General features: G+C 44.2%; 8 protein-coding genes across 10 annotated transcripts in view; 5 read left to right on the top strand and 3 right to left on the bottom strand.

Annotated features, from left to right (window-relative positions):
* Nucleotides 1-1,309: 1,309 nt before the first annotated feature.
* Alp7 (Alkaline phosphatase 7) lies at nt 1,310-3,333 on the bottom strand. Its single transcript, XM_002050754.4, has 4 exons — nt 3,207-3,333; nt 2,801-3,147; nt 1,674-2,688; nt 1,310-1,608 (listed from the first exon to the last, which is right to left on the bottom strand). The coding sequence occupies exons 1-4, from the start codon at nt 3,328-3,330 to the stop codon at nt 1,427-1,429; spliced, it is 1,668 nt and encodes a 555-aa protein (XP_002050790.2). The 5' UTR covers nt 3,331-3,333; the 3' UTR covers nt 1,310-1,426.
* A 1,955-nt stretch (nt 3,334-5,288) lies between these two features.
* levy lies at nt 5,289-5,972 on the top strand. Its single transcript, XM_002050755.4, has 2 exons — nt 5,289-5,450; nt 5,570-5,972. Exons 1-2 carry the CDS (start codon nt 5,354-5,356, stop codon nt 5,800-5,802), a joined length of 330 nt encoding a protein of 109 aa, XP_002050791.1. The 5' UTR covers nt 5,289-5,353; the 3' UTR covers nt 5,803-5,972.
* Nucleotides 5,973-6,292: 320 nt separating this feature from the next.
* pita lies at nt 6,293-11,470 on the bottom strand. The gene is made up of 3 exons (XM_002050756.4): nt 11,156-11,470; nt 7,641-8,759; nt 6,293-7,575 (listed from the first exon to the last, which is right to left on the bottom strand). The coding sequence occupies exons 1-3, from the start codon at nt 11,318-11,320 to the stop codon at nt 6,667-6,669; spliced, it is 2,193 nt and encodes a 730-aa protein (XP_002050792.1). The 5' UTR covers nt 11,321-11,470; the 3' UTR covers nt 6,293-6,666.
* On the top strand, nt 8,902-10,806 carry Dcp-1 (Death caspase-1). 2 transcript variants are annotated; one of them, XM_002050757.4, is made up of 3 exons: nt 8,902-9,399; nt 9,666-10,222; nt 10,284-10,806. In XM_002050757.4, exons 1-3 carry the CDS (start codon nt 9,269-9,271, stop codon nt 10,538-10,540), a joined length of 945 nt encoding a protein of 314 aa, XP_002050793.1. In that variant the 5' UTR covers nt 8,902-9,268; the 3' UTR covers nt 10,541-10,806. The 2 variants fall into 2 exon arrangements, with proteins under 2 accessions (XP_002050793.1, XP_070065793.1); XM_070209692.1 differs by lacking the exon at nt 8,902-9,399 and adding an exon at nt 9,529-9,551.
* Nucleotides 11,471-12,158: 688 nt separating the features above from the next.
* Nucleotides 12,159-13,151, bottom strand: Rrp4 (exosome complex component Rrp4). The gene is made up of 2 exons (XM_002050758.4): nt 12,705-13,151; nt 12,159-12,645 (listed from the first exon to the last, which is right to left on the bottom strand). Exons 1-2 carry the CDS (start codon nt 13,149-13,151, stop codon nt 12,190-12,192), a joined length of 903 nt encoding a protein of 300 aa, XP_002050794.1. The 3' UTR covers nt 12,159-12,189.
* Nucleotides 13,152-13,319: 168 nt separating this feature from the next.
* Nucleotides 13,320-18,912, top strand: part of Pi3K59F (phosphatidylinositol 3-kinase 59F) — a 44,744-nt gene continuing 39,151 nt past the window's right edge. Inside the window, exons 1-7 of one of the 2 annotated variants that reach the window (XM_070209684.1) lie at nt 13,320-13,451; nt 13,516-14,137; nt 14,200-14,295; nt 14,358-14,443; nt 14,499-15,373; nt 15,433-15,706; nt 15,762-16,598. In XM_070209684.1, coding sequence (XP_070065785.1) covers nt 13,381-13,451; nt 13,516-14,137; nt 14,200-14,295; nt 14,358-14,443; nt 14,499-15,373; nt 15,433-15,706; nt 15,762-16,569 — 2,832 coding nt within the window. In that variant the 5' untranslated portion in view covers nt 13,320-13,380 and the 3' untranslated portion in view covers nt 16,570-16,598. Of the gene's footprint in view, nt 13,452-13,515; nt 14,138-14,199; nt 14,296-14,357; nt 14,444-14,498; nt 15,374-15,432; nt 15,707-15,761; nt 16,698-18,912 lie in introns of those variants that run through there. The other variant, XM_002050759.4, reaches the window with a different exon arrangement.
* Nucleotides 16,733-17,394, top strand: LOC6626080 (uncharacterized). Its single transcript, XM_032436680.2, has one exon. The coding sequence runs from the start codon at nt 16,733-16,735 to the stop codon at nt 17,390-17,392; it is 660 nt and encodes a 219-aa protein (XP_032292571.1). The 3' UTR covers nt 17,393-17,394.
* Nucleotides 17,516-18,912, top strand: part of apt (apontic) — a 43,338-nt gene continuing 41,941 nt past the window's right edge. The window contains exon 1 of the mRNA XM_015174648.3: nt 17,516-17,652. Coding sequence (XP_015030134.1) covers nt 17,638-17,652 — 15 coding nt within the window. The 5' untranslated portion in view covers nt 17,516-17,637. The remainder of the gene's footprint in view (nt 17,653-18,912) is intronic.

Here is an 18,912-nt window from a genome sequence, read left to right as displayed (position 1 = left end):
GACTGCAGCAGCAGCAGCGGCAGCGGCCGCCACTTTTCGCTGAGCAAACGAAATGTAAAGAGCAGAACTTGCGCCACATGCAGCCAACATGCAAATAAACAAGCGAACAACAAAAACTCCACGCTCCAAATTGAAGCCGGGACTGAGCATAGGCGCAGAATTAGGCAGCAGCAACAACAGTAAACACTTCGTGCGAATGACGCAATATAAACTGCAAGGACCCAGCCTTGAAATCCTTAATTGCCAGCTCTGTATGCATGCGTATATAAAACTGATGTTTATTGTCTCGACAAACTGTCTCTCAGTCATTTGTGTCAAAAACGCGTTTCAAAACCAACAACAACAACAACAAAAAAACATTTAAAAAGGCAACCAACAATGAACACAATTACAAGTCAAAGTCAACGAGTAAAGGAGGCAGCTGCTGCTCTAAAATGCCTGTGTGGGTGCCACTGCAACCTAACAGACACATACACATATGCACATACACACGACCGACTGACGCGCTGGCAATACTTGAACCTGACATTCAGAATATATCGCACACACACACACACACACACACACGCACGCACGCACGCTCACTGAACACTCGCAAGCATAAAGTGTTAGCACTCCAAGTCCAAGTGATGCCAAATCGATGTTGATCGTCAAGCGGCAATTGAAACGAATATGTATGCAATTGCGCGCAATGCTAAACTAAAACATACCCATTGAACTTTATCAATACTATAAAAAGTTCGTGTGCACAAAATCAACTCAATCTGGCAACTTTAAACCTGGTCAAGTCTTAATCGGTAACTGCAACTGCCGTACCCCATAAACAAATCGATCTGGCTACTTTAAAACTGGCCATATTTAATTTAATGAGCGCAACTGGCTCATACACCCTTTTATAGGGTATTCAACACGCACAGCTACAACTAATTGTTATATACTGATGTTTGAGTGTTTGATGCGTTTTAAATTGAAGTCAATTTTTTTTTAAATATTTGCATTTTGTGTGAGAACAGGAATTCCCATAAATATCGGTACACACAAACATGCATTGAGTGGCAATAAATAAAACGGGTAATGTCAATTTTATTATGGATTTCTGAAAATTCATAAAATATGCACTTTTTAATTAATTGAAGTGGAGAAATCATTTAGCAAGTTGTCAACTTGAACAATTTAAATATAACATGCTATCGTTGCATAACATTCAGCTTCAATTTACCATTAACATTGGATAATAACATTTACATTTAAATCAACATTAACATTTACAGCAGGAGTTAGCCGTGTAATTTAAAAAAGATAACGGGTGCAAGTTTTTTTAGATAATCTCTTTTATTATTGTTACAGTATGTTACGTAACGAGCTCAAAATTAATGATTTTTTTTATCTTTTCTAGCGTTTTGTGAGCTCGACGCACTTCAATAGCTCAGTTGTCGCATAGCTTGGGTCCATCGCCAATGCAGCCGGCATAGGCCATCAGATGGGGAATCGTGCTCTGTTGCATTACACCAGTGAAAAGATGACTCTGTGGCCCAGTTGCAAAAATGCCAACATCATCACCGGAATGCACACCAATTTTGCCAGTTATATAACTGGGAAAGACGAAAGCTGACGGAACAAGTAATTAAATAAGAATTTCATATCTATCTCCAATTTTGATCTACTATACTTACAGGGATTATCAATTTTGTCTTCCAGAGACTCGCGCTTTCCATTCTCATCCAAATACGGATTTGGGCCAACTGCATAGTTCAAGGTGGCATATTTGACGCCATTGATATCGGTGTCGTGTTGATTAAGGCCCAGGATATTGGTGCCGCGTCCCGGATAGCCGGAAATGGAAAGTGGATGGGCATGATCGGAGGTGACCACAATCAAAGTTTCCTCGGGATTCGTCATGCCAAGCGCTGTCTCGACAGCCTTGGATAGCTCGTGCACCTCGTCAAGTCCCATTTGGGGTAAGTTAAAATGATTGCCGTAATCCACAAGCCCGCCCTCAATGAACAGAAAGTAGCCCTCATCATTTTGGCTAACCACCTCAATGGCCTTCTTGGTCATCTCCTCCAATGTGGGCTTCTGTGCCGGATCGGCCAGTTTATGAAAGTCCATGACACCAGAATTGAAAAGACCTATCAGTCTCGGTATCCGCTTGGCATCCACACTGAGCAGCTGATTGCGATTGTAGGCTAGTGCGCCTTCCGGATGCAATGATTGCCATTTAGAGAGCAGATTGACGCCATCAGAGCGCTCGCCCTTGTTACCGAACTTATCCGTAATGGATTGGGGCAGAAATTTGCCCATGCCGCCGCCAAGCATAACATCAAAATTCTTGCCAGGCTCCTGTGTTATTAGCTGCGTAGCAATGTCCGTGCAAGGGCCATTCTGACCCTCACCATATGTAACAATGTCCGTGTCGGATTCAAAAAAGCGATTTGTGGAGTGCGCATAAGCACCGGATGGACTGGCATGGGTTAATGTAGTGGTGGTCACAATTCCACTTGCCTTACCAGCTGCCTGTGCCCAGGCGGCAATCGAGCTGACATGATTGGCGGGATCCTCACTGCCGCTGCAGTTGTTGAAGTTAACGTTGGCGGTGACACCAAGTGCAACAATGTTAGTCTTGACGCCACACAGATAGGCGGTCGCAGTGCAGGCAGAATCCGGTACTTGGGCATTGGAGCAGTAGGTCTGTCGGAATGGAGAGGTATTTAGTTAGAAGACTACACGTTGTAACACTTTCTTTTTCTACAGAATATGTGCTTAGAATTCCCAAATGGTTAAAACATAAACTTCTGCTTACCCTGCTCAAGCCAGTGTAGGGAAACTTCTCAAAACTCAGTGCATCCTCCTCGCCAGTGTTGCCCTTGAGTTGACCCTTTAAAATTCTGGCCGCTGCCACTGTAGTCAAAGACATGCCATCGCCCAGAAACATGATCAAATTCTTGGCCTTCCTTTTGTCGATCTGTGGCAAGGCCAAGCGCTTGGCGATTTCTTCATTGGCCAAATCATACCAGAACTGTGCAGCCTTCTCCTCGGGTGGCGTATACTTATTCTTGCCCAAGGCATTCGGATCAATTAGATTCGTATCTCTGGCCTTTGCCACAGAAGATCTGCCAATCAACTGATCCAGATTGTGGACTTCGTTCACTGCAAGAAGTAGTTTACATCTTTAGCTTGAAGAGGATTTCCTTCCACTAAGTACTTACTGTCGAAGGCTGCCGACCAGGTTGTGGCCACAAGGGCGCTAAGTAGCACTAGTGCCACGTAGAGAATCGACATGATTGTGAGTTCCTTCTGAGTTCCTCTCCGACTGACGCTTAGTCTGGCCATATTCCCAGGTATTTATACCTTATATTGAACGTGCTGCCCGCGTGTCTAATCTTAATTACTAAATTACTTCGTTTTACCAGCCTCATTTCGGTTATCATTTAAATCTGCTGGCATTTTGGTACTTGTCATTTTATTGTCTGTAGAATGTGATATGACTGAATGTATTTTTAATTTTGGACCAAGGAAGTACGGCAGAATCAGACCCGTCGGATCATGTTCGCCTCAAGTGGATAGTTCATAGTAGTGGGATGAGAGGGAGCAAACTAGTATGGAGAGAAATACGCTTAGATAAGGGAAAACTATTAGCATCTAAGGCAGATATTACCTAGCTTTGTCAGGGCAAAGGTTTTTATCTTTTGTACTTGTTTCCTGCACGTGACACAATTTGCATAACCCCTTACTAGCTCGAAACAAAGAGTTCATCCATGACAATGTGTGTATCTATGTTTGTATCTAAGCATATGAATGTGTGTATGTCCATTTATCGAAAAATTAAGAAAACATATTTCAATGCCTTACTCTTCGATTCTCATAGATTCAAGTAAGCTGAAAAGAATGCTTGCACTTTATCTCTCTCTCTCCTTCCCACTTTCAATTTCTTCGCATCTCTCCCTTTCTCTCTTTTTGTATCTCTGTTTCTCTCATTGTATTCCTTAACTACTATTTTTCATGCTTAAAATATGTCGCCCTTTTACAAAAGGATAAATAATTAAGTGCTAAAGCAATTCAGGCCAGGCACGTGTTATTATCTCCTACGCTATAAAGTTTGTCTCAAGCGTTCTCCCGGTCAAACATCTCATGTTTAATACGTACTATATATAAAATCCCATAAGTAGTATATAAAGTTATATACGAATTATAAACCAAAGTCTGCCGCGCCTCTGATTTTCAAATATCATATTTATCTTGTTATCTTTTGGTTTATGTTCATGCTGCCAGACAATCTGCAAATACTAAAAAGCACAATTTTTTTAAACAATAGCATGCTTTTAGGACGCTAAAAACTGTGTTTATGTTCTTACCTGTTGAATAAATAAAATGAAACACAAAGGTGTAGCTGCTGTTCCATACAATTCCGCATAATTTCCCATTGTGTTAAGGCTGTTATTTGTGTTTACCAATCCGTCCATACTTAACAGTTCTCTTTGATTATTATATATAAGCCCATTCTTCCGATTTTTTGCACAGTCAAATGAAATCTTGTTTAGTTTACATTTGCTTGGCGCTTTGCGTGCTCCAGGCATACACTCAAACTATGAGCTTCTGTCGTGGTCGTCCTGGTAAACAATGAATGATTAATTGGGATAATTTAATATTTGTAAACATTTAACAAATTGACAACTTGCAGTTTTCCAGAGCTGTAAAGGCGGCAAAAATGTCGGTTACGGTAAATATTCCCGCTGCACTCTGTGGGCCATGGACAGAATGTGGTTTTACGATCACCTCAGTAAATCTTGTTATATGCTAAACTATCGAGGATGCGGTGGTAACACAAATCGATACTGCTCTGAGGCAGATTGCCTTAGAAAGTGTAAGCATTAAAGATTACAAAATTCACTTCAATCTTTTGATTGTATGTATTATTATTCACACCATGGAAAACACCGTTACCTTTTATAACATTGTAATACATCCCTGGCTCATGAGTAATGTTATGATATCGATAATTCAGATAGCGTTTTTGAATATTTAAATCGATTAATTTAAAGCATATGCATCTGTTAAGTTTCTGCTACCGATCTGTATTAAAAACTCGCCACTTTTCATTTAAAATTCAGCCTCAGCTTTAGCTTTATATTCAATAGTTTTGTGTAAATTGTATACAAAAAATTGTTGCTATCAATTATTTGAAATGCAGGCAACAACTTACGATAGTTTTACTGAAACAATTGATTCTCACTGTTAATAGCATATTTGAAAATGTTAAGTTAACAGAAAAACTAACAGAGCTCGATGTCAAAGTGAAGAAGAAGAGCAATTTTCATTTAAGAAACATATAAGGGGCAAAATCTAAAACGTAAATATGTCGTACGTTTTAAATAACGCAATTCGTCGCCAAATTAGCGGTATTGCCGCCAGGAATATGTCCGGCACTGCCGCCGTGGCTGGAGAACATTCGGGTAACTATCACCATAATCGATAATATCCTCATAGTTAGGTTAAGGTTATATAATTTGGTGTTTGTGCCAAAACTTTAGAATCTCCAAAGACTTTAGCTTTAATAAGAATACTTTTTCAGGTGGCTACAAGGTCTGGAAGCGTCTGTCCTTCTTCGTGGCCATGCCAGCTGTCGGTCTGTGCATGCTTAACGCTTACCTGAAGCACCAGGAGGAGCACGACCATCCTCGTCAGGAATTCGTGAAATACGATTACCTGCGCCGCCGTGAGAAGCGCTTCCCCTGGGGCGAGGGCAACAAGAGCCTGTTCCACAACCCCCACGTTAATGCCCTGCCCGATGGCTATGAGCACTAAACGTCTACCCCACTCTTTGTAAAGGTGTCGCAGTTGTTGGTAACTCGCCTTCACTGCCTTAATCACACTCAATGTATTTAGCATATTGTAAGCTGTAACTAATGTGGAAATACACACAAACCCAAACACATTCGACAAACTTGTCTACAAATAAAGAGTGACAAACTGCAGCTAATCAATGGTTAGGAATCATCGAATCCATTCTGATAGCTGCATAACAATAAAACAACTAAACATTGTCGAATGCCAAATACCCTTGCTGACATATGGAGGATGTGCCGCTTATTTCAATACCTGACAATGTTTTCATACAAAATTGTGATCGATTGTTCTTATGGGAGCTCTAGTGTTATCAGTTCTCCGGCCAGGCAGATGAACATCCCAGCTCCGAGGCAGTCTAGCTATTCTAAATCCGTATTCATCTTCCCGCAGCCAAGATTCAGCAGGCAGGTAAGTACTTTACACGCTTTTTAATTTAATAAGAATTAAGTTTTTTATACTTTATAATCCCGGCACATTTATTAAAGCAAAGATATGCAGGCGAAGCACGACTTTACAAGCTGTTTTATAAACATGCCCAATTGAAAAAAAAGGTTGATTGCTTAGACAAACGCTTCGAAAACTCTTATAATATTTATTTACCAATACAAATTAAGAAGCCAACTTAATTTGAATATATTAATTCGGCGTAAATTCAGATTTTTGTGATTTTGTTGTTGATTTTCTCAACTCTTAAATGCATCTTAAACAGAAACATTTCTACATTTGCAAAATGAACAATTTACAAATTCTGTTAATTATCATAAAAGCAGCTTGTCCAGGTGTCCAACGGTATTTAGGCTCCGAGATATTTTAGTTGCAAAACTACTTGGTGCTCTGATGCTTAGAACTGGCGGCCTTAGCGTTTCTTGGCTTGCTGCTCGGTTTGGCCTGGTCGGGAATAATCTTCTTTGTCAATCTTTTACCAGAATCGTTTGGCTTCTGAGTTTTTTCTTTGGTATCCTGCCTGCGCGTCTGTCGTTTGCTTTCCGGTGAGACGGACGCAGCGGTGGGTGACTTTGAGGTTCGGGCTCTTTTTAAATTTTCTGGTGAAACTGGCTCCTCTTTAATTACCTTGGGTTTTGACTCTTGTTTGATTTTGTCGCTTTCCTCCGATTTCGGAACTGGATTTAGTTTTCGTACTTTTGCTTGAGTTGGCGATGCAGATTTGATTGATGGCGTCTCTGATTCCTCGCCTAGCAATTCCTCCATTAATTCGGACTCCTCCGCAACATCCTCCTCTTTGCTGACTCCCTGCTCATATTCGCCTTCATTCTGATAGGGCACCATATCCACAACATGATCGTCTTCGATGTGTTTCTGCAATTGGCTCGAGCTGAGGAAAATAAAATCACAAAACTCGCACGCGTGTCTTTCGCTCTTCTTGTGCGCCTCCATGTGCGGCTCCAGGCTGCCCAAGTCAGCGATGCTCGCCTGACACAGCGGACAGACTAGCGAGATGCCCGCATGAATGGCCGAGTGATCCACCAGACTGTCATAAGTTTGGTGCGTATCCTTGCAAATGCTGCACGTGAATGAGGCCGCCGGCGCCTGCTTGTGCATGCGCAAATGTCGCGATAAATGATGTGACAGCAGATACGACTTGGAGCAGTACTTGCAGGGATAGACGCGCTTGCCGGCGTGCGCAACCAGGTGACGGGCCAACTTGCCGGCGGTCACAAAGCTCCGGCTGCAGTACTGGCAAGAGAATGGCAGATTTGTGCTATGTATGACCTGTGCATAAAATCAAACAGAAAGTTACATCTCAGCTCAGTCTCAGTCGATCGATAATGACTCACCTCGTGGCGTTCCAGACCCTGCTTGAAGGCAAACGCTTTCTGGCATACGCCGCACTGGAAAGGCCGCTTTTTGGTGTGGCGTTCGGCATGCTTTTCCATCTCCTTGCGTGAAATAAACGGCTTCTCGCAGTAAAGGCAAATAAACTTGGGCACATCCGTGTGAGTTCGCTCGTGGCGATGCAGCAGCGCGCGACGCGTGAAGGCCTTCTCGCAGACGCTGCACTTGTAGGGACGCTCGCCGGTGTGTATAAAGTTGTGCTTCTGCAGATCGTACTTGGAGAAAAAGCTCTTGTCGCACTCCGGACACTGAAAGCTACGCGTACGTGTGTGGTTCACAACATGTATGTCGAGCAGCTGCATCAGCGGAAATGAGCGATCGCAGTGTGGACACGGAAAGACGTTAGTTGCCACAGGAGCAGCATTTTTAATTGGATCCGCAGCCGCATCAACTGCATCGGGATCAAGTATTTCCGTAACCAGCGCCACATTACCGTCTTCGTAGTGCTTTATTTGAGGCGTGGCCAGGCGTGGTTCCACGGTGGTGCTGGCACCTTTGTTAAGCAGTCGCATCGACGATTTGTTAAGCACTTTTGGTTTGCCAGCCAAAGGTGTTGTTACAGGTGCGGGCTTTACGTTGTCCAGATCATCCAGTTCTTCGGCCATATCGGCTAACAAATTGTGGACATCGTCCATGGATAGTTCCTGGTTGTTCTCCACTTTCATCTGATATGACTTTGAGGGTTGGCGTTTTGCGGGAGATCCTCTTGGCGGAATCGGCGGCTCCGCAGAGCTCACTGCACCCGTATTGAGTAGCTTTTTGGTGAGCGAACTAGTTTCCAATACCTGTACGCTTTCAATTTGCACATTGTTTGACTTGGCCATGGAATTGAGCAGTTTTTTGGGCTGCGCTTCGGCATGTTCCTTCTTAACTGCCACCGTTTGATTGGCCACCAGCGGGGCACGCGGCTTCTCCAGCGGTTCTGGCCATTTGCCAGTAAGCGGATATTGGCGGAGTAGAGTCTCCGCATTTTTACACATCTGTTTAAAACGATAACAGTGCTCGAAGAGCAGACGACAGTCCAGGCAAATAAAGCTGGGCATTCCATCATTGCTCTGGACCTGTTCACAATAACAAAATAAATACGTTTAAGTGTGAATGGTCTGCAGATTTATATGGCAACACTGTGCATGCGCTCTGGCAACGCAGCGACAAGAGTGGCAACGCCATGTGCATTCATTTGGCGGCAAGCGGTGCACAACTACAAATGCAATCGCGCAGTTGTTTTCGTGACCGTGCGAAGCACGCTTTACTCCGCTCTCGTTAATCAATTGATTAAAACACGGTTAACCATCAAAGGATATTTTGTACAATTTTGAAACAAATGTAATCTGTTAATATCGCTTGCGTGGCTAATCAAGCAAAACAGTTGTTCACAGTACCGAAATCAGTTTAGTAAAAAACCAACGCACAAAACACAATCACAATCAAAGTGCTGAGGCTTGGTGGAAAGGGCGCAACAATTGCAGCCGAGGGCAGAAAAACGAACAAAAGGCAGGCAACAAGGAGAAACGCAAACAAGAGCGAGTGCAAGGAGATAGAGAGAGCGACAGAGAGAGAGACAAGTAAAATGACGGACGAATGCAAAATAAGAAGCTTTGGTTCACACAGCGGCAAAATAAACAACGATGCAGATAGCACAGATGCACAAGGAGAGGCGGGCGCAAGAGGTGGCAGTGCATCCAACGCAGTCGCGGCGCCGTAAGTGCACTTTTTGTTCCCCTTTAACAATTGAATATGGATATAAAACAAGGGTATACTAGTTTTCTGGAAATTTATGTACTCTGTGTCTCGGATCACGAAGATAACAGGAGTTGGACACTTCAAATGTGCAAATATATGCATATGTATATGTATGTGATTAAAAGTTTTAGTCATACTATTTGCGGGTTGATAAACGAAATCGAACAATCATATTTATGGCCAATTGTTAATTGGATTTAATTGTTATCTTTTCCTGATATTAGAACCGTTAACAAGTATGTAGCCCGTATGCCCACCGATCGCTATGCCGGAGAGTATAATATGAATCACAAGCACCGCGGACTGGCATTGATTTTCAATCATGAATTCTTTAATATACCCTCGCTGAAGGCACGTGCCGGCACAAATGTGGACTGCGAGGAACTGCGCAAGGCTCTGAAACGTCTGGATTTCGATGTGACTGTGCACAAGGATTGCAAGCTGGGCGACATACTCGAGCATATCAGAAATGCTGCCGCGCAGGATCACAGCGACAACGATTGCATAGCCATTGCCATATTGTCGCATGGCGAACATGGCTACCTCTATGCAAATGATGTGCAGTACAAGCTGGACAATATATGGCATTATTTGACCGCCAACAATTGCCCCACGTTGGCTGGTAAACCGAAATTGTTTTTCATACAGGCCTGTCAGGGCGACAGATTGGATTCGGGCGTAACGCTGGAAAAGAACGTAACGGAGACGGATGGTGATTCGTCAACGAGCTACAAAATACCCATACATGCCGATTTTCTATTCTCATATTCAACGATTCCAGGTGGCTTCGATTTTTGTTTAGTTTTATATGTGTTTTAAACTAACGCAAATCTTTTGTACAGGATACTATTCCTGGCGCAACACTGAAAAGGGCTCATGGTTCATACAGGCGCTCATCCAAGAGCTAAACGAAAACGGCAAAGTCTACAGTATGCTGAAATTGCTCACTTTTGTTAGCCAACGTGTGGCTGTGGATTTTGAGTCGAACGTGCCATCTACTCCGATCATGGATCGTCAGAAGCAAATACCGTGTGTGACGTCAATGCTAACTCGCATTCTGCGCTTTACGGACAAACACCCTACTAGCCAGGCAGGCTAGCTAGCTAGCTGTCTTGTTTAATAACATACATATTATTTATGCTAGCCGCATTCTGGATTCCATTTGACTTTAAGTTTATGATCGACAACGCAATTATTGGGCACAAACAAAGCCCAAAATACTCTTCCATTATTAATCACCAAAACTTTAGTAGATTAAGAAAATCGACAAACAAATGGATAAGATAAGAATCACAGCATTATATATTTGATAAACACGTATATAAATAAATATGAAATTCCCGCTGAAGAACTAATCATTTCAAATGCGAGCGCCCAATTGTCAGCGATCTGGCAGCATTGTGCCACTATGCGCTTGTGTATGTGCGTTTTTGTACAGTTGTCGCCATATTGATAAATTATTTTTATAGCACATTTGCAATTTGTTTATACCACTCTTTGCTTTGTGCAGTTATTATGTATACTGTGAAAATAATAAGGCCGGCCCTTGGTAGTAGTTACTGTGTAAAAAAGCGCGCCAAATAAGTTAGCGAAGACGCCAACGCAGCTATTTAGAAACCAACCAGCGATGACAAATATCTTAGCCAAGTTCGTGCTTGTGCATCTTATAGCTAATAGATGAGTTAGTGTAACCTAGAACCAAATCTCGACTTACCTCTATGGATGTTATGGCCATTATTTGCAGCGGCAGCGACGCGGTTGACTTTATGCGTGCGTTTTCAACATAAATTGAGGCAAGTTTGCTGTGTTGCACCAGACAGAAGCGGCAGATTTCCTTTTTGCGTAATTCGGCCTCGCGCACAATGCTTATGTCAGCCATCTTTAATATCGTATTACTTTTTACTCAACGACTCAATGCAAACGCGTCCTAGGTATTATAAGTTTTAATTATTTTGTTTTAAACAATCAAAAAAAAAAAGAGAAGAAAGACACAAACACAATGCCTTGCTTCAATACACGAACCCCGGATAGAGCTGCCACACTTCAGATAACCGAGGCCATTTTGTTGGCGTTGCCACACAGCTGTCAGGACGTTGCTACCTAGTTGCACAACGAATGCACTAAATATGACGCTCTCATTTTAATAGTAAAACAAAACGATAATTATTTAATGTTTATCATTTCTGCATGTGCATCAAACAAAATAGATAGTCATACGCTGCTGGATTAGCTCGTTTGTAGGAGACTGCACTATACATGTGAAGCTATATATGTATGCGTGAATCAGTTTTTCTAGCCTGGGCAATTCACTCTCATTGCTTTTGTATGCATATACGCACAATGTAAACACATTGAATAAAATACATTAGAGCAGGTAGACAAACGTTAACTCAGGTAGTCGCATAACAATGAAGTTACCTGCATTGAAACTAATTAAGAAGCATGATGTGCAGCAAAATACAGGTCGGCCTGAAATCTTCAAGGTCTGGCTTAGTTCTAGTTTACACTTTAGTGTTGTCACCAGTGTTGATTTAGTTTTTTTTTTTGTATCCTAATAACAACCAACACTGCTTATCGCCATTTTGTGCTTTAAAATTAAATTGTTTCTGATTGGATCGGATATTTAATATTGCTTGCTTGATTTGAATCTCCAATTGGGAAACGGTGCACGCAACTTTTATCAAATTTGTTAACTAATATTGAATGAACAAAACGAATAAGGGAATATATTTTATTTTGGCGTGTGCATCAGTCCATTAGATCGACATCTCGGAGACGGGCTTGCGTTTGCTCGCCAATATCAAAGATAACATGCTGCTGCAGCAGCTCGCGCGGCTCATACTTAAGGGACTCTTCGTAGGCATATTGAATGCTCGTATCATACAACATTAGCTTGCATTTGGCCAGCGCCAGAATGCAGTTGCGCAGGCGTGCGATGACCTCGCGCTCGTTGCGTGGCACTATTTCATTCAGATTCTGTGCGAAGCCACCCTCGCCGCCCTCCTGCTCCTCGGACTTTGTCGGCGATATCCAGATGTAGCCGTTGTTGCCCAGTATAACGGAGGCACCGCATGGCAGATTGTGGAAGTGCATCTTTCGTCTTTTGACTAGCGCAGGAAACACTTTGACCAGTATACCCTGGGATAGTTTGCCATATTTTAAGCTGCGGGTGTATAGCGACAATGTGCTCTCCTCAAAGACATTCTGCAAGGACAAAACATTGAGAATCAAGCGACAGTAATCTGGTTTAGTCATGATTTAACCTGGACTTCGGCGGATATCAAATCTCCCTCGTCCAGATAGCGTCTCATCATCTGTTCATCCTCCGCGGAGCGTCGCCTTAGCTCACCGCCTGGCAGATTAACTGAGGAGAGCAGCAGCACCGAATCCAGGCGCGAGTTTGTGTCGACACGCCAACGTTTTTGTCCCACTTCAAGGACACGGGCCACCACTACATCGCCAATCTCACCCACATAACGACTCTTGAGCGGTCGCACCGATATCAATTTGTTCACCTTCTCAATCACGCCCGCCACAGATGCTTTGATGTTCTCATCTTCGACGAAGGTGCCGTGGCCGCGCATGAAGCCCGCTTCCGGCATGAGCACCTCGCCGGGTGTATAAATGCGGGGTAATTTGTCTTGGTTTTCCGCCAGTGCATTCCAGTCAACGCGATCCAGCGCCAGGTCTATCATTGCGTTTGTTGACATCCTTTCCAGAGCGCTTAGTCTTCCTCTTCTGTTCCAATGCGCTCGCGCCTCTTCTTCTTCAGTTCACAATGCGTGTTTCGAACGGCTTTGCTTGTCTGTTAACTTAACAGTTTAAGAAACTTAACATACATTTATCGATAGATCGATAGCGATAACAACTGTAAATTGCGCAGCTGATTGCCGATAAGTTCGTCAGCAAGCAGCTGCTTGTGTATAAAAAGTAGACACAATGGACCAGCCCGATGATCATTTTCGCTATATACACAGTTCCTCGCTGCACGAACGTGTCCAAATCAAGGTGTAAGTACACGTGTACTACAACTGCTAGGACGCCTACTAAGTTTTTGTTTTGGTTTCTTTGCAGCGGCACCCTTGAGGGCAAGAAACGCCAGCCAGATTATGAGAAACTGCTCGATGATCCCATACTCCGCTTTTCGGGCCTCTATTCCGAGGAGTACCCCTCATTCCAAGTTCGTCTGCAAGTGTACAACGATGGACGTCCCTATTGCTTGCCCGTGCACAATTCGTACAAGGCCTTCGGCAAACGCTGGAGCTGGAACGAGTGGGTGACGTTGCCATTGCTATTCTCCGACTTACCACGCAGCGCCATGCTGGTACTGACCATACTCGACTGCTCAGGAGCTGGCCAAACCACAGTCATTGGCGGCACGGCAATTTCCATGTTTGGCAAGGACGGCATGTTCCGCCAGGGCATGTACGATTTGCGTGTCTGGCTAGGCGTAGAGGGTGATGGCAACTTTCCGAGCAAAACCCCTGGCAAGGGCAAGGAATCCTCCAAATCGCAGATGCAGCGACTTGGCAAACTGGCCAAAAAGCATCGCAACGGTCAGGTGCAAAAGGTCGATTGGCTGGATCGTTTGACATTCCGTGAAATCGAGGTGATTAACGAGCGCGAGAAACGCATGTCCGACTATATGTTTCTCATGATTGAGTTCCCCACCATCATCGTGGACGACATGTACAATGTGAGTGGACTGAGCACATTTTTCACGTTTTAGTTATGCTCACGCCTTCAACTCTTTTACAGTATTCAGTTGTCTATTTTGAGCCAGAAGTGGATAACAAGTATAAATTGCCAGTCAAACCCAAGCTGGTTCTGGTCCCGGATTCGGAAATTCAAATGGTGAGCAATTATCTGAAGCAATCAATCAAATGCCTTTATTTATTTGAGTTTTCTTTGTGCAGGAGAATTTGGTGGAGCGCAAACATCATCGTTTGGCACGTTCGGAGCGCTCTGGCATTTCGGATCGGGAAGCCAAACCGACAACTATGTACGTATTTAGGTAACTCTAGATGGAAGCTGAAACTAATGGCATATACTTTCAGCATACGGGATCAATTGCACAAAATAGTGTGCTATCCGCCCACTTATGTGCTGAGCAACGAGGAGCAGGACTTGGTTTGGAAGTTCCGTTTCTATTTGTCATCTCATAAAAAGGCGCTGACAAAGTTTCTGAAATGCATCAATTGGAAACTGAACGAGGAGGTAAACCAGGCGCTGTGGATGCTCGCCAATTGGGCGCCCATGGATGTAGAGGATGCACTGGAGCTGCTCAGTCCAACATTCACACACCCGGAGGTGCGCAAATATGCCATAAGTCGTCTGGCACAGGCACCTGATGAAGATCTTCTGCTGTACTTGCTGCAACTTGTGCAGGCGCTCAAATATGAGGATATCCGCATCATTATACAGCTGCACAAGTTCAACATACCTGAGCCGGAGCGCGACGTGGTGCGCTCGCTGCTGGACGAGAACGACTCTCTGCTAGACCAGAGCAGCATATCCGATTTGAGCACTGCGAGCAGCGCCCTGCATGCCTCGGTCATACCCGCCAATCAGCGTGCTGCACTGGCCGCCGGTAAGGTTGAGAAATCTACCATGGCGAGCAGTGCGAGTGCGCCGGCGATCAGGGCCAGCACTCCAGCACTGAGGATGGAGCGCGCTGATGCTGCCGATACAAGCGCCGGCTCGCTGGCCACCCAGTCCAACTCGCATACACCGCTGCTGGGCCAGACTGGTGCGCCCAATCTGTGCCAGTTCCTAATACAGCGCGCTTGTAAGAACGCCACGCTGGCCAACTATTTGTACTGGTACTTGTCCATCGAGGTGGAGGATGTGGCGTCGGTGCATAAACAGGATCAGCGGACGCACGACATGTACGCCATGGTCCTCAATATATTCCTCAAGGAGCTCTACGACGGTGCGTAGATTTTATGTCCAACAATCCCGCTTTCTAACTACCATTTTTCACATCCGCAGGTGACTTTCATTTGCGCGGCATTTCCTATAATCTGCGCAAGCAGCAGTGCTTCATCGACGAGCTGGTCAAGTTGGTTAAGCTGGTGGCCAAGGAGCCGGGCAATCGCAACAAGAAAACGGAAAAGTTCCAAAAGCTGCTGGCCGAGCAGACCATGTTCAAGGTGAACTTTACCAACTTTGAGCCCATACCATTCCCCCTGGATCCGGAGATCTATATAACCAAAATAATACCACAGCGCACGTCGCTTTTCAAGAGCGCTCTCATGCCAGCCAAGTAAGTGGATTGCTGCATTAGTTGCCAACTGAAAATAATCTTTATACGGTTACAGGCTCACCTTTGTCACGTCCATTGCAAAGCACGAGTATGTGGCCATTTTCAAGCATGGCGATGACCTGCGACAGGATCAGCTAATACTCCAAATGATAACGCTAATGGACAAACTGCTGCGACGAGAGAATCTTGATCTCAAACTGACGCCGTATAAGGTGCTAGCGACCAGCTCCAAGCACGGTTTCCTTCAGTACATCGACTCTTGCACCGTGGCTGAGGTGCTGGCCCGGGAGGGCAACATACTTAACTTTTTCAAGCGGCACAATCCCTGCGAGAGCGGCCCCTACGGCATATCCGCCGAAGTGATGGACACATACATCAAAAGTTGTGCGGGCTACTGTGTGATCACATATTTGCTAGGTGTGGGTGATCGGCATTTGGACAATCTGCTGTTGACGAGCACCGGCAAGCTGTTCCATATTGATTTCGGTTACATACTAGGACGCGATCCGAAGCCCATGCCCCCGCCCATGAAGCTGAGCAAGGAAATGGTCGAGGCGATGGGCGGTGTCAGCTCGGACCACTATCACGAATTCCGCAAACAGTGCTATACGGCGTATTTGCATTTACGTCGGCATGCCAATGTCATGTTGAATCTGTTCTCGCTAATGGTGGATGCCACAGTGCCCGATATCGCTCTGGAGCCGGACAAGGCGGTCAAAAAAGTTGAGGAGAATCTACAACTGGGCCTCTCCGACGAGGAGGCGGTTCAGCATTTGCAGAGCCTGCTGGACATATCCATAACAGCTGTGATGCCGGCACTGGTCGAGCAGATACATCGTATCACGCAATACTGGCGCAAGTAAATGCCAGTAAATGTAATATAACTTTTTAGGTAAGTGTATTTTAATCTAAACGTAGTAGGTAAAGCGCATACCTACATTCAGGTGTATTATATATATATATATATAAATATATTATTGTGTCGTGTGTATATATTAAGCAGACCCTTTGCTACTGGTACGCACAATGCATAAGCGCTCCAAGAAACCCGTGTGGGTGCTTTTCAAGATTTTCGAGCTCTTGATAAGCTCCATTTCTGGCTATGTGCATTTAAACGGTCTCAATGATGGAATTCCTCATATCTTTTTACCGTGCGCCACATTCGGAAGCGGCAGCATCATTGGAATTCTCAGCTTGGTCGGAACTTTTTTCGCCGACCAGCTCACCATGTGGTTTGAGGCCCTAACCAGCGGTACCTTGGGCACGTTGTATCTGGCCAACGTTTATGCGCACATGTATCTGGTGCAGCATAACAAGATGTTGCCGTTTCTCAAAGATCTCGAGGAGGAAAAGGACGGCTACATAATTTGCTGCAAAAGAAATGCCATTTTGAGTTTGTATGCAGTTGCCATCTATTATCTGCATTGCACCTTTGCGCTGGATATTCTCCTTTTTCCAGGAAGTGGTCCGTTTTCAAAGGATGTGCCGCGCAGCAAACGTCGACTTAAATTATACTTTATAAGCAAGGACGTTGAGCGTTACGTTAGTCGTTTTCGTTGGTTTCAACTGCTCACCGCCAGCGTTCTGACCAAGGTCGCAGAAAGGAAGCCATCATATTTTGAAAATGTTATTCGTAGCAAGCCAACATATATTGGACGTGTTAATCGTAGCAAGCCTAGCGTTTGAAATTTTTCGATATTTGCGCCATCGATAAATATTCAGAGCAGCTGTTTGCCATAACAGCCCTGTCTTATTGCGCGCCCAAATTTACAGCTGTTTTGAAACCTTTGGCTATGCGCTGTTATTGTAATCTATTTAGTTTAGTGTTTTTGGTGTGCGCAAAATATTTAGCGTTTTGGATAAAATTACAGTGTGTCGTGTTTTGCAAAACTTTTATAACAACAACTACAATAACTGTGTACTAAGATTAAATGGCAAGCGGTGCGGTAAGTGCAGTCGTTTTGTTTTAGTCGAGTGCGGTTTCCTACAAATTTCTGTCTGCAAAGTTTTCTGATTTTCATAGTTCAGTTTCTATGCGTGGGTGTTTTCGTGTGCCAACTTTTTGCCAAATGTGCGTGTATAGAATTGTGCTTAGTTAGTGGCAGGTACTCATATCAAAAGTTCTTGCTAAAAGTTAGCCGGTGCTACTAAAGTATCAGGCCAAACAGTTCTGCTCTGCAGCTGCAGACGCCGCAAATTCGCATCCCTCCCCCACAACTCAGCTGGCGTCCAAATAGTGCGCAGCTAGCAAACTTGGTCTGCCCGCTCTTATTGGTCTCTTTCTCTACATATCCCAGTCTCTCTCGCGCGCTCTCTCTCTTAGCCCTTAAGAGCGGCAAACACAATTGCATTGCGAGTCATGAGTCAGCCGCAAAGCAGACGTAGCTCTCACGTTGCCTTTTGTTATTGTTGTGCTTGGAATGCAAGCATAGCGCACGCTTGCCCTCCCCGCTCTACATGTGCTGCCAGCCGGCTGTGCCTGCAGGCAACCTCTCTCGCTCTAGCACTCCTTATTGGAGCAGCACGTGTTCATTTTCATGCAAAAATGTATGGTCGTGTATGTAGGTATGCGTGTTTGTACGGTTTTCTTATTTCTTTACTTTTTTTTTGGCATACTGTGAAGGTATGCGTGAGCATTGCGTCTGAATTTGTATGATGGGCATATGTTTTAATGTAAATATGCTTGTTTGTTTGACAACAAATTATAGTTACGTGCAGCTTAAAGTAAGAGTAGGGCAGACCTATACTAGTGATAAATACAACATTTGCTCAGAGGCAGATGAGAGAGTTGATAGAAGGTGCCAATTACAATTTTAAATGTTCATATATCCTTTTGTGACGTCAGCGATGTTCGATCGTGGGAGTTGCCACTTGACACAAAAAGTGACACCTAGTCAAAGTTATCGATCACAGTCAAGCTTCGATAACACAACGTGCAGTCAACTTTTTAATCAACTAGAAGCCATCAATTTATTTTTGTGCAATTGTAATTCAAAGCCTGGCTATGATTTCCTATATACCACATTGCACAATTTACACTGGCCTGGGTATGTATCAACCTTTAGTTTTGCAGTTATTGTCCGCGAAAAGACTCGATTCAAAATATGACGTCGTAAACCAAACTCCCGTGCCGAAGGTTCCCATAGAAAACAAAAAAAAAACTAAAAAACAACCAATCCAAAGCGAACGCTGTGTACGTGCCGCTT

The sequence above is a fragment of the Drosophila virilis genome, chromosome 5 (genome assembly GCF_030788295.1).
Source record: "Drosophila virilis strain 15010-1051.87 chromosome 5, Dvir_AGI_RSII-ME, whole genome shotgun sequence".
Lineage (NCBI taxonomy): Eukaryota > Metazoa > Arthropoda > Insecta > Diptera > Drosophilidae > Drosophila > Drosophila virilis.
This window is presented reverse-complemented; position numbering and strand designations above follow the sequence as displayed.

Coding starts and splice junctions, on each gene's coding strand:
- pita (XM_002050756.4), bottom strand. CDS start 11,320: ATGGCTGACATAAGCATTGTGCGCGAGGCCGAATTACGCAAAAAGGAA. Junction 8,760..11,155: donor TGGCCATAACATCCATAGAG/GTAAGTCGAGAT, acceptor TATTGTGAACAG/GTCCAGAGCAATGATGGAAT. Junction 7,576..7,640: donor AGGGTCTGGAACGCCACGAG/GTGAGTCATTAT, acceptor TTTTATGCACAG/GTCATACATAGCACAAATCT.
- Dcp-1 (XM_002050757.4), top strand. CDS start 9,269: ATGACGGACGAATGCAAAATAAGAAGCTTTGGTTCACACAGCGGCAAA. Junction 9,400..9,665: donor TCCAACGCAGTCGCGGCGCC/GTAAGTGCACTT, acceptor TCCTGATATTAG/AACCGTTAACAAGTATGTAG. Junction 10,223..10,283: donor CTCATATTCAACGATTCCAG/GTGGCTTCGATT, acceptor TCTTTTGTACAG/GATACTATTCCTGGCGCAAC.
- Rrp4 (XM_002050758.4), bottom strand. CDS start 13,151: ATGTCAACAAACGCAATGATAGACCTGGCGCTGGATCGCGTTGACTGG. Junction 12,646..12,704: donor TGATATCCGCCGAAGTCCAG/GTTAAATCATGA, acceptor TTGTCCTTGCAG/AATGTCTTTGAGGAGAGCAC.
- LOC6626080 (XM_032436680.2), top strand. CDS start 16,733: ATGCATAAGCGCTCCAAGAAACCCGTGTGGGTGCTTTTCAAGATTTTC.
- Alp7 (XM_002050754.4), bottom strand. CDS start 3,330: ATGGCCAGACTAAGCGTCAGTCGGAGAGGAACTCAGAAGGAACTCACA. Junction 3,148..3,206: donor CTGGTCGGCAGCCTTCGACA/GTAAGTACTTAG, acceptor TACTTCTTGCAG/TGAACGAAGTCCACAATCTG. Junction 1,609..1,673: donor AGACAAAATTGATAATCCCT/GTAAGTATAGTA, acceptor TTGTTCCGTCAG/CTTTCGTCTTTCCCAGTTAT.
- levy (XM_002050755.4), top strand. CDS start 5,354: ATGTCGTACGTTTTAAATAACGCAATTCGTCGCCAAATTAGCGGTATT. Junction 5,451..5,569: donor CGTGGCTGGAGAACATTCGG/GTAACTATCACC, acceptor ATACTTTTTCAG/GTGGCTACAAGGTCTGGAAG.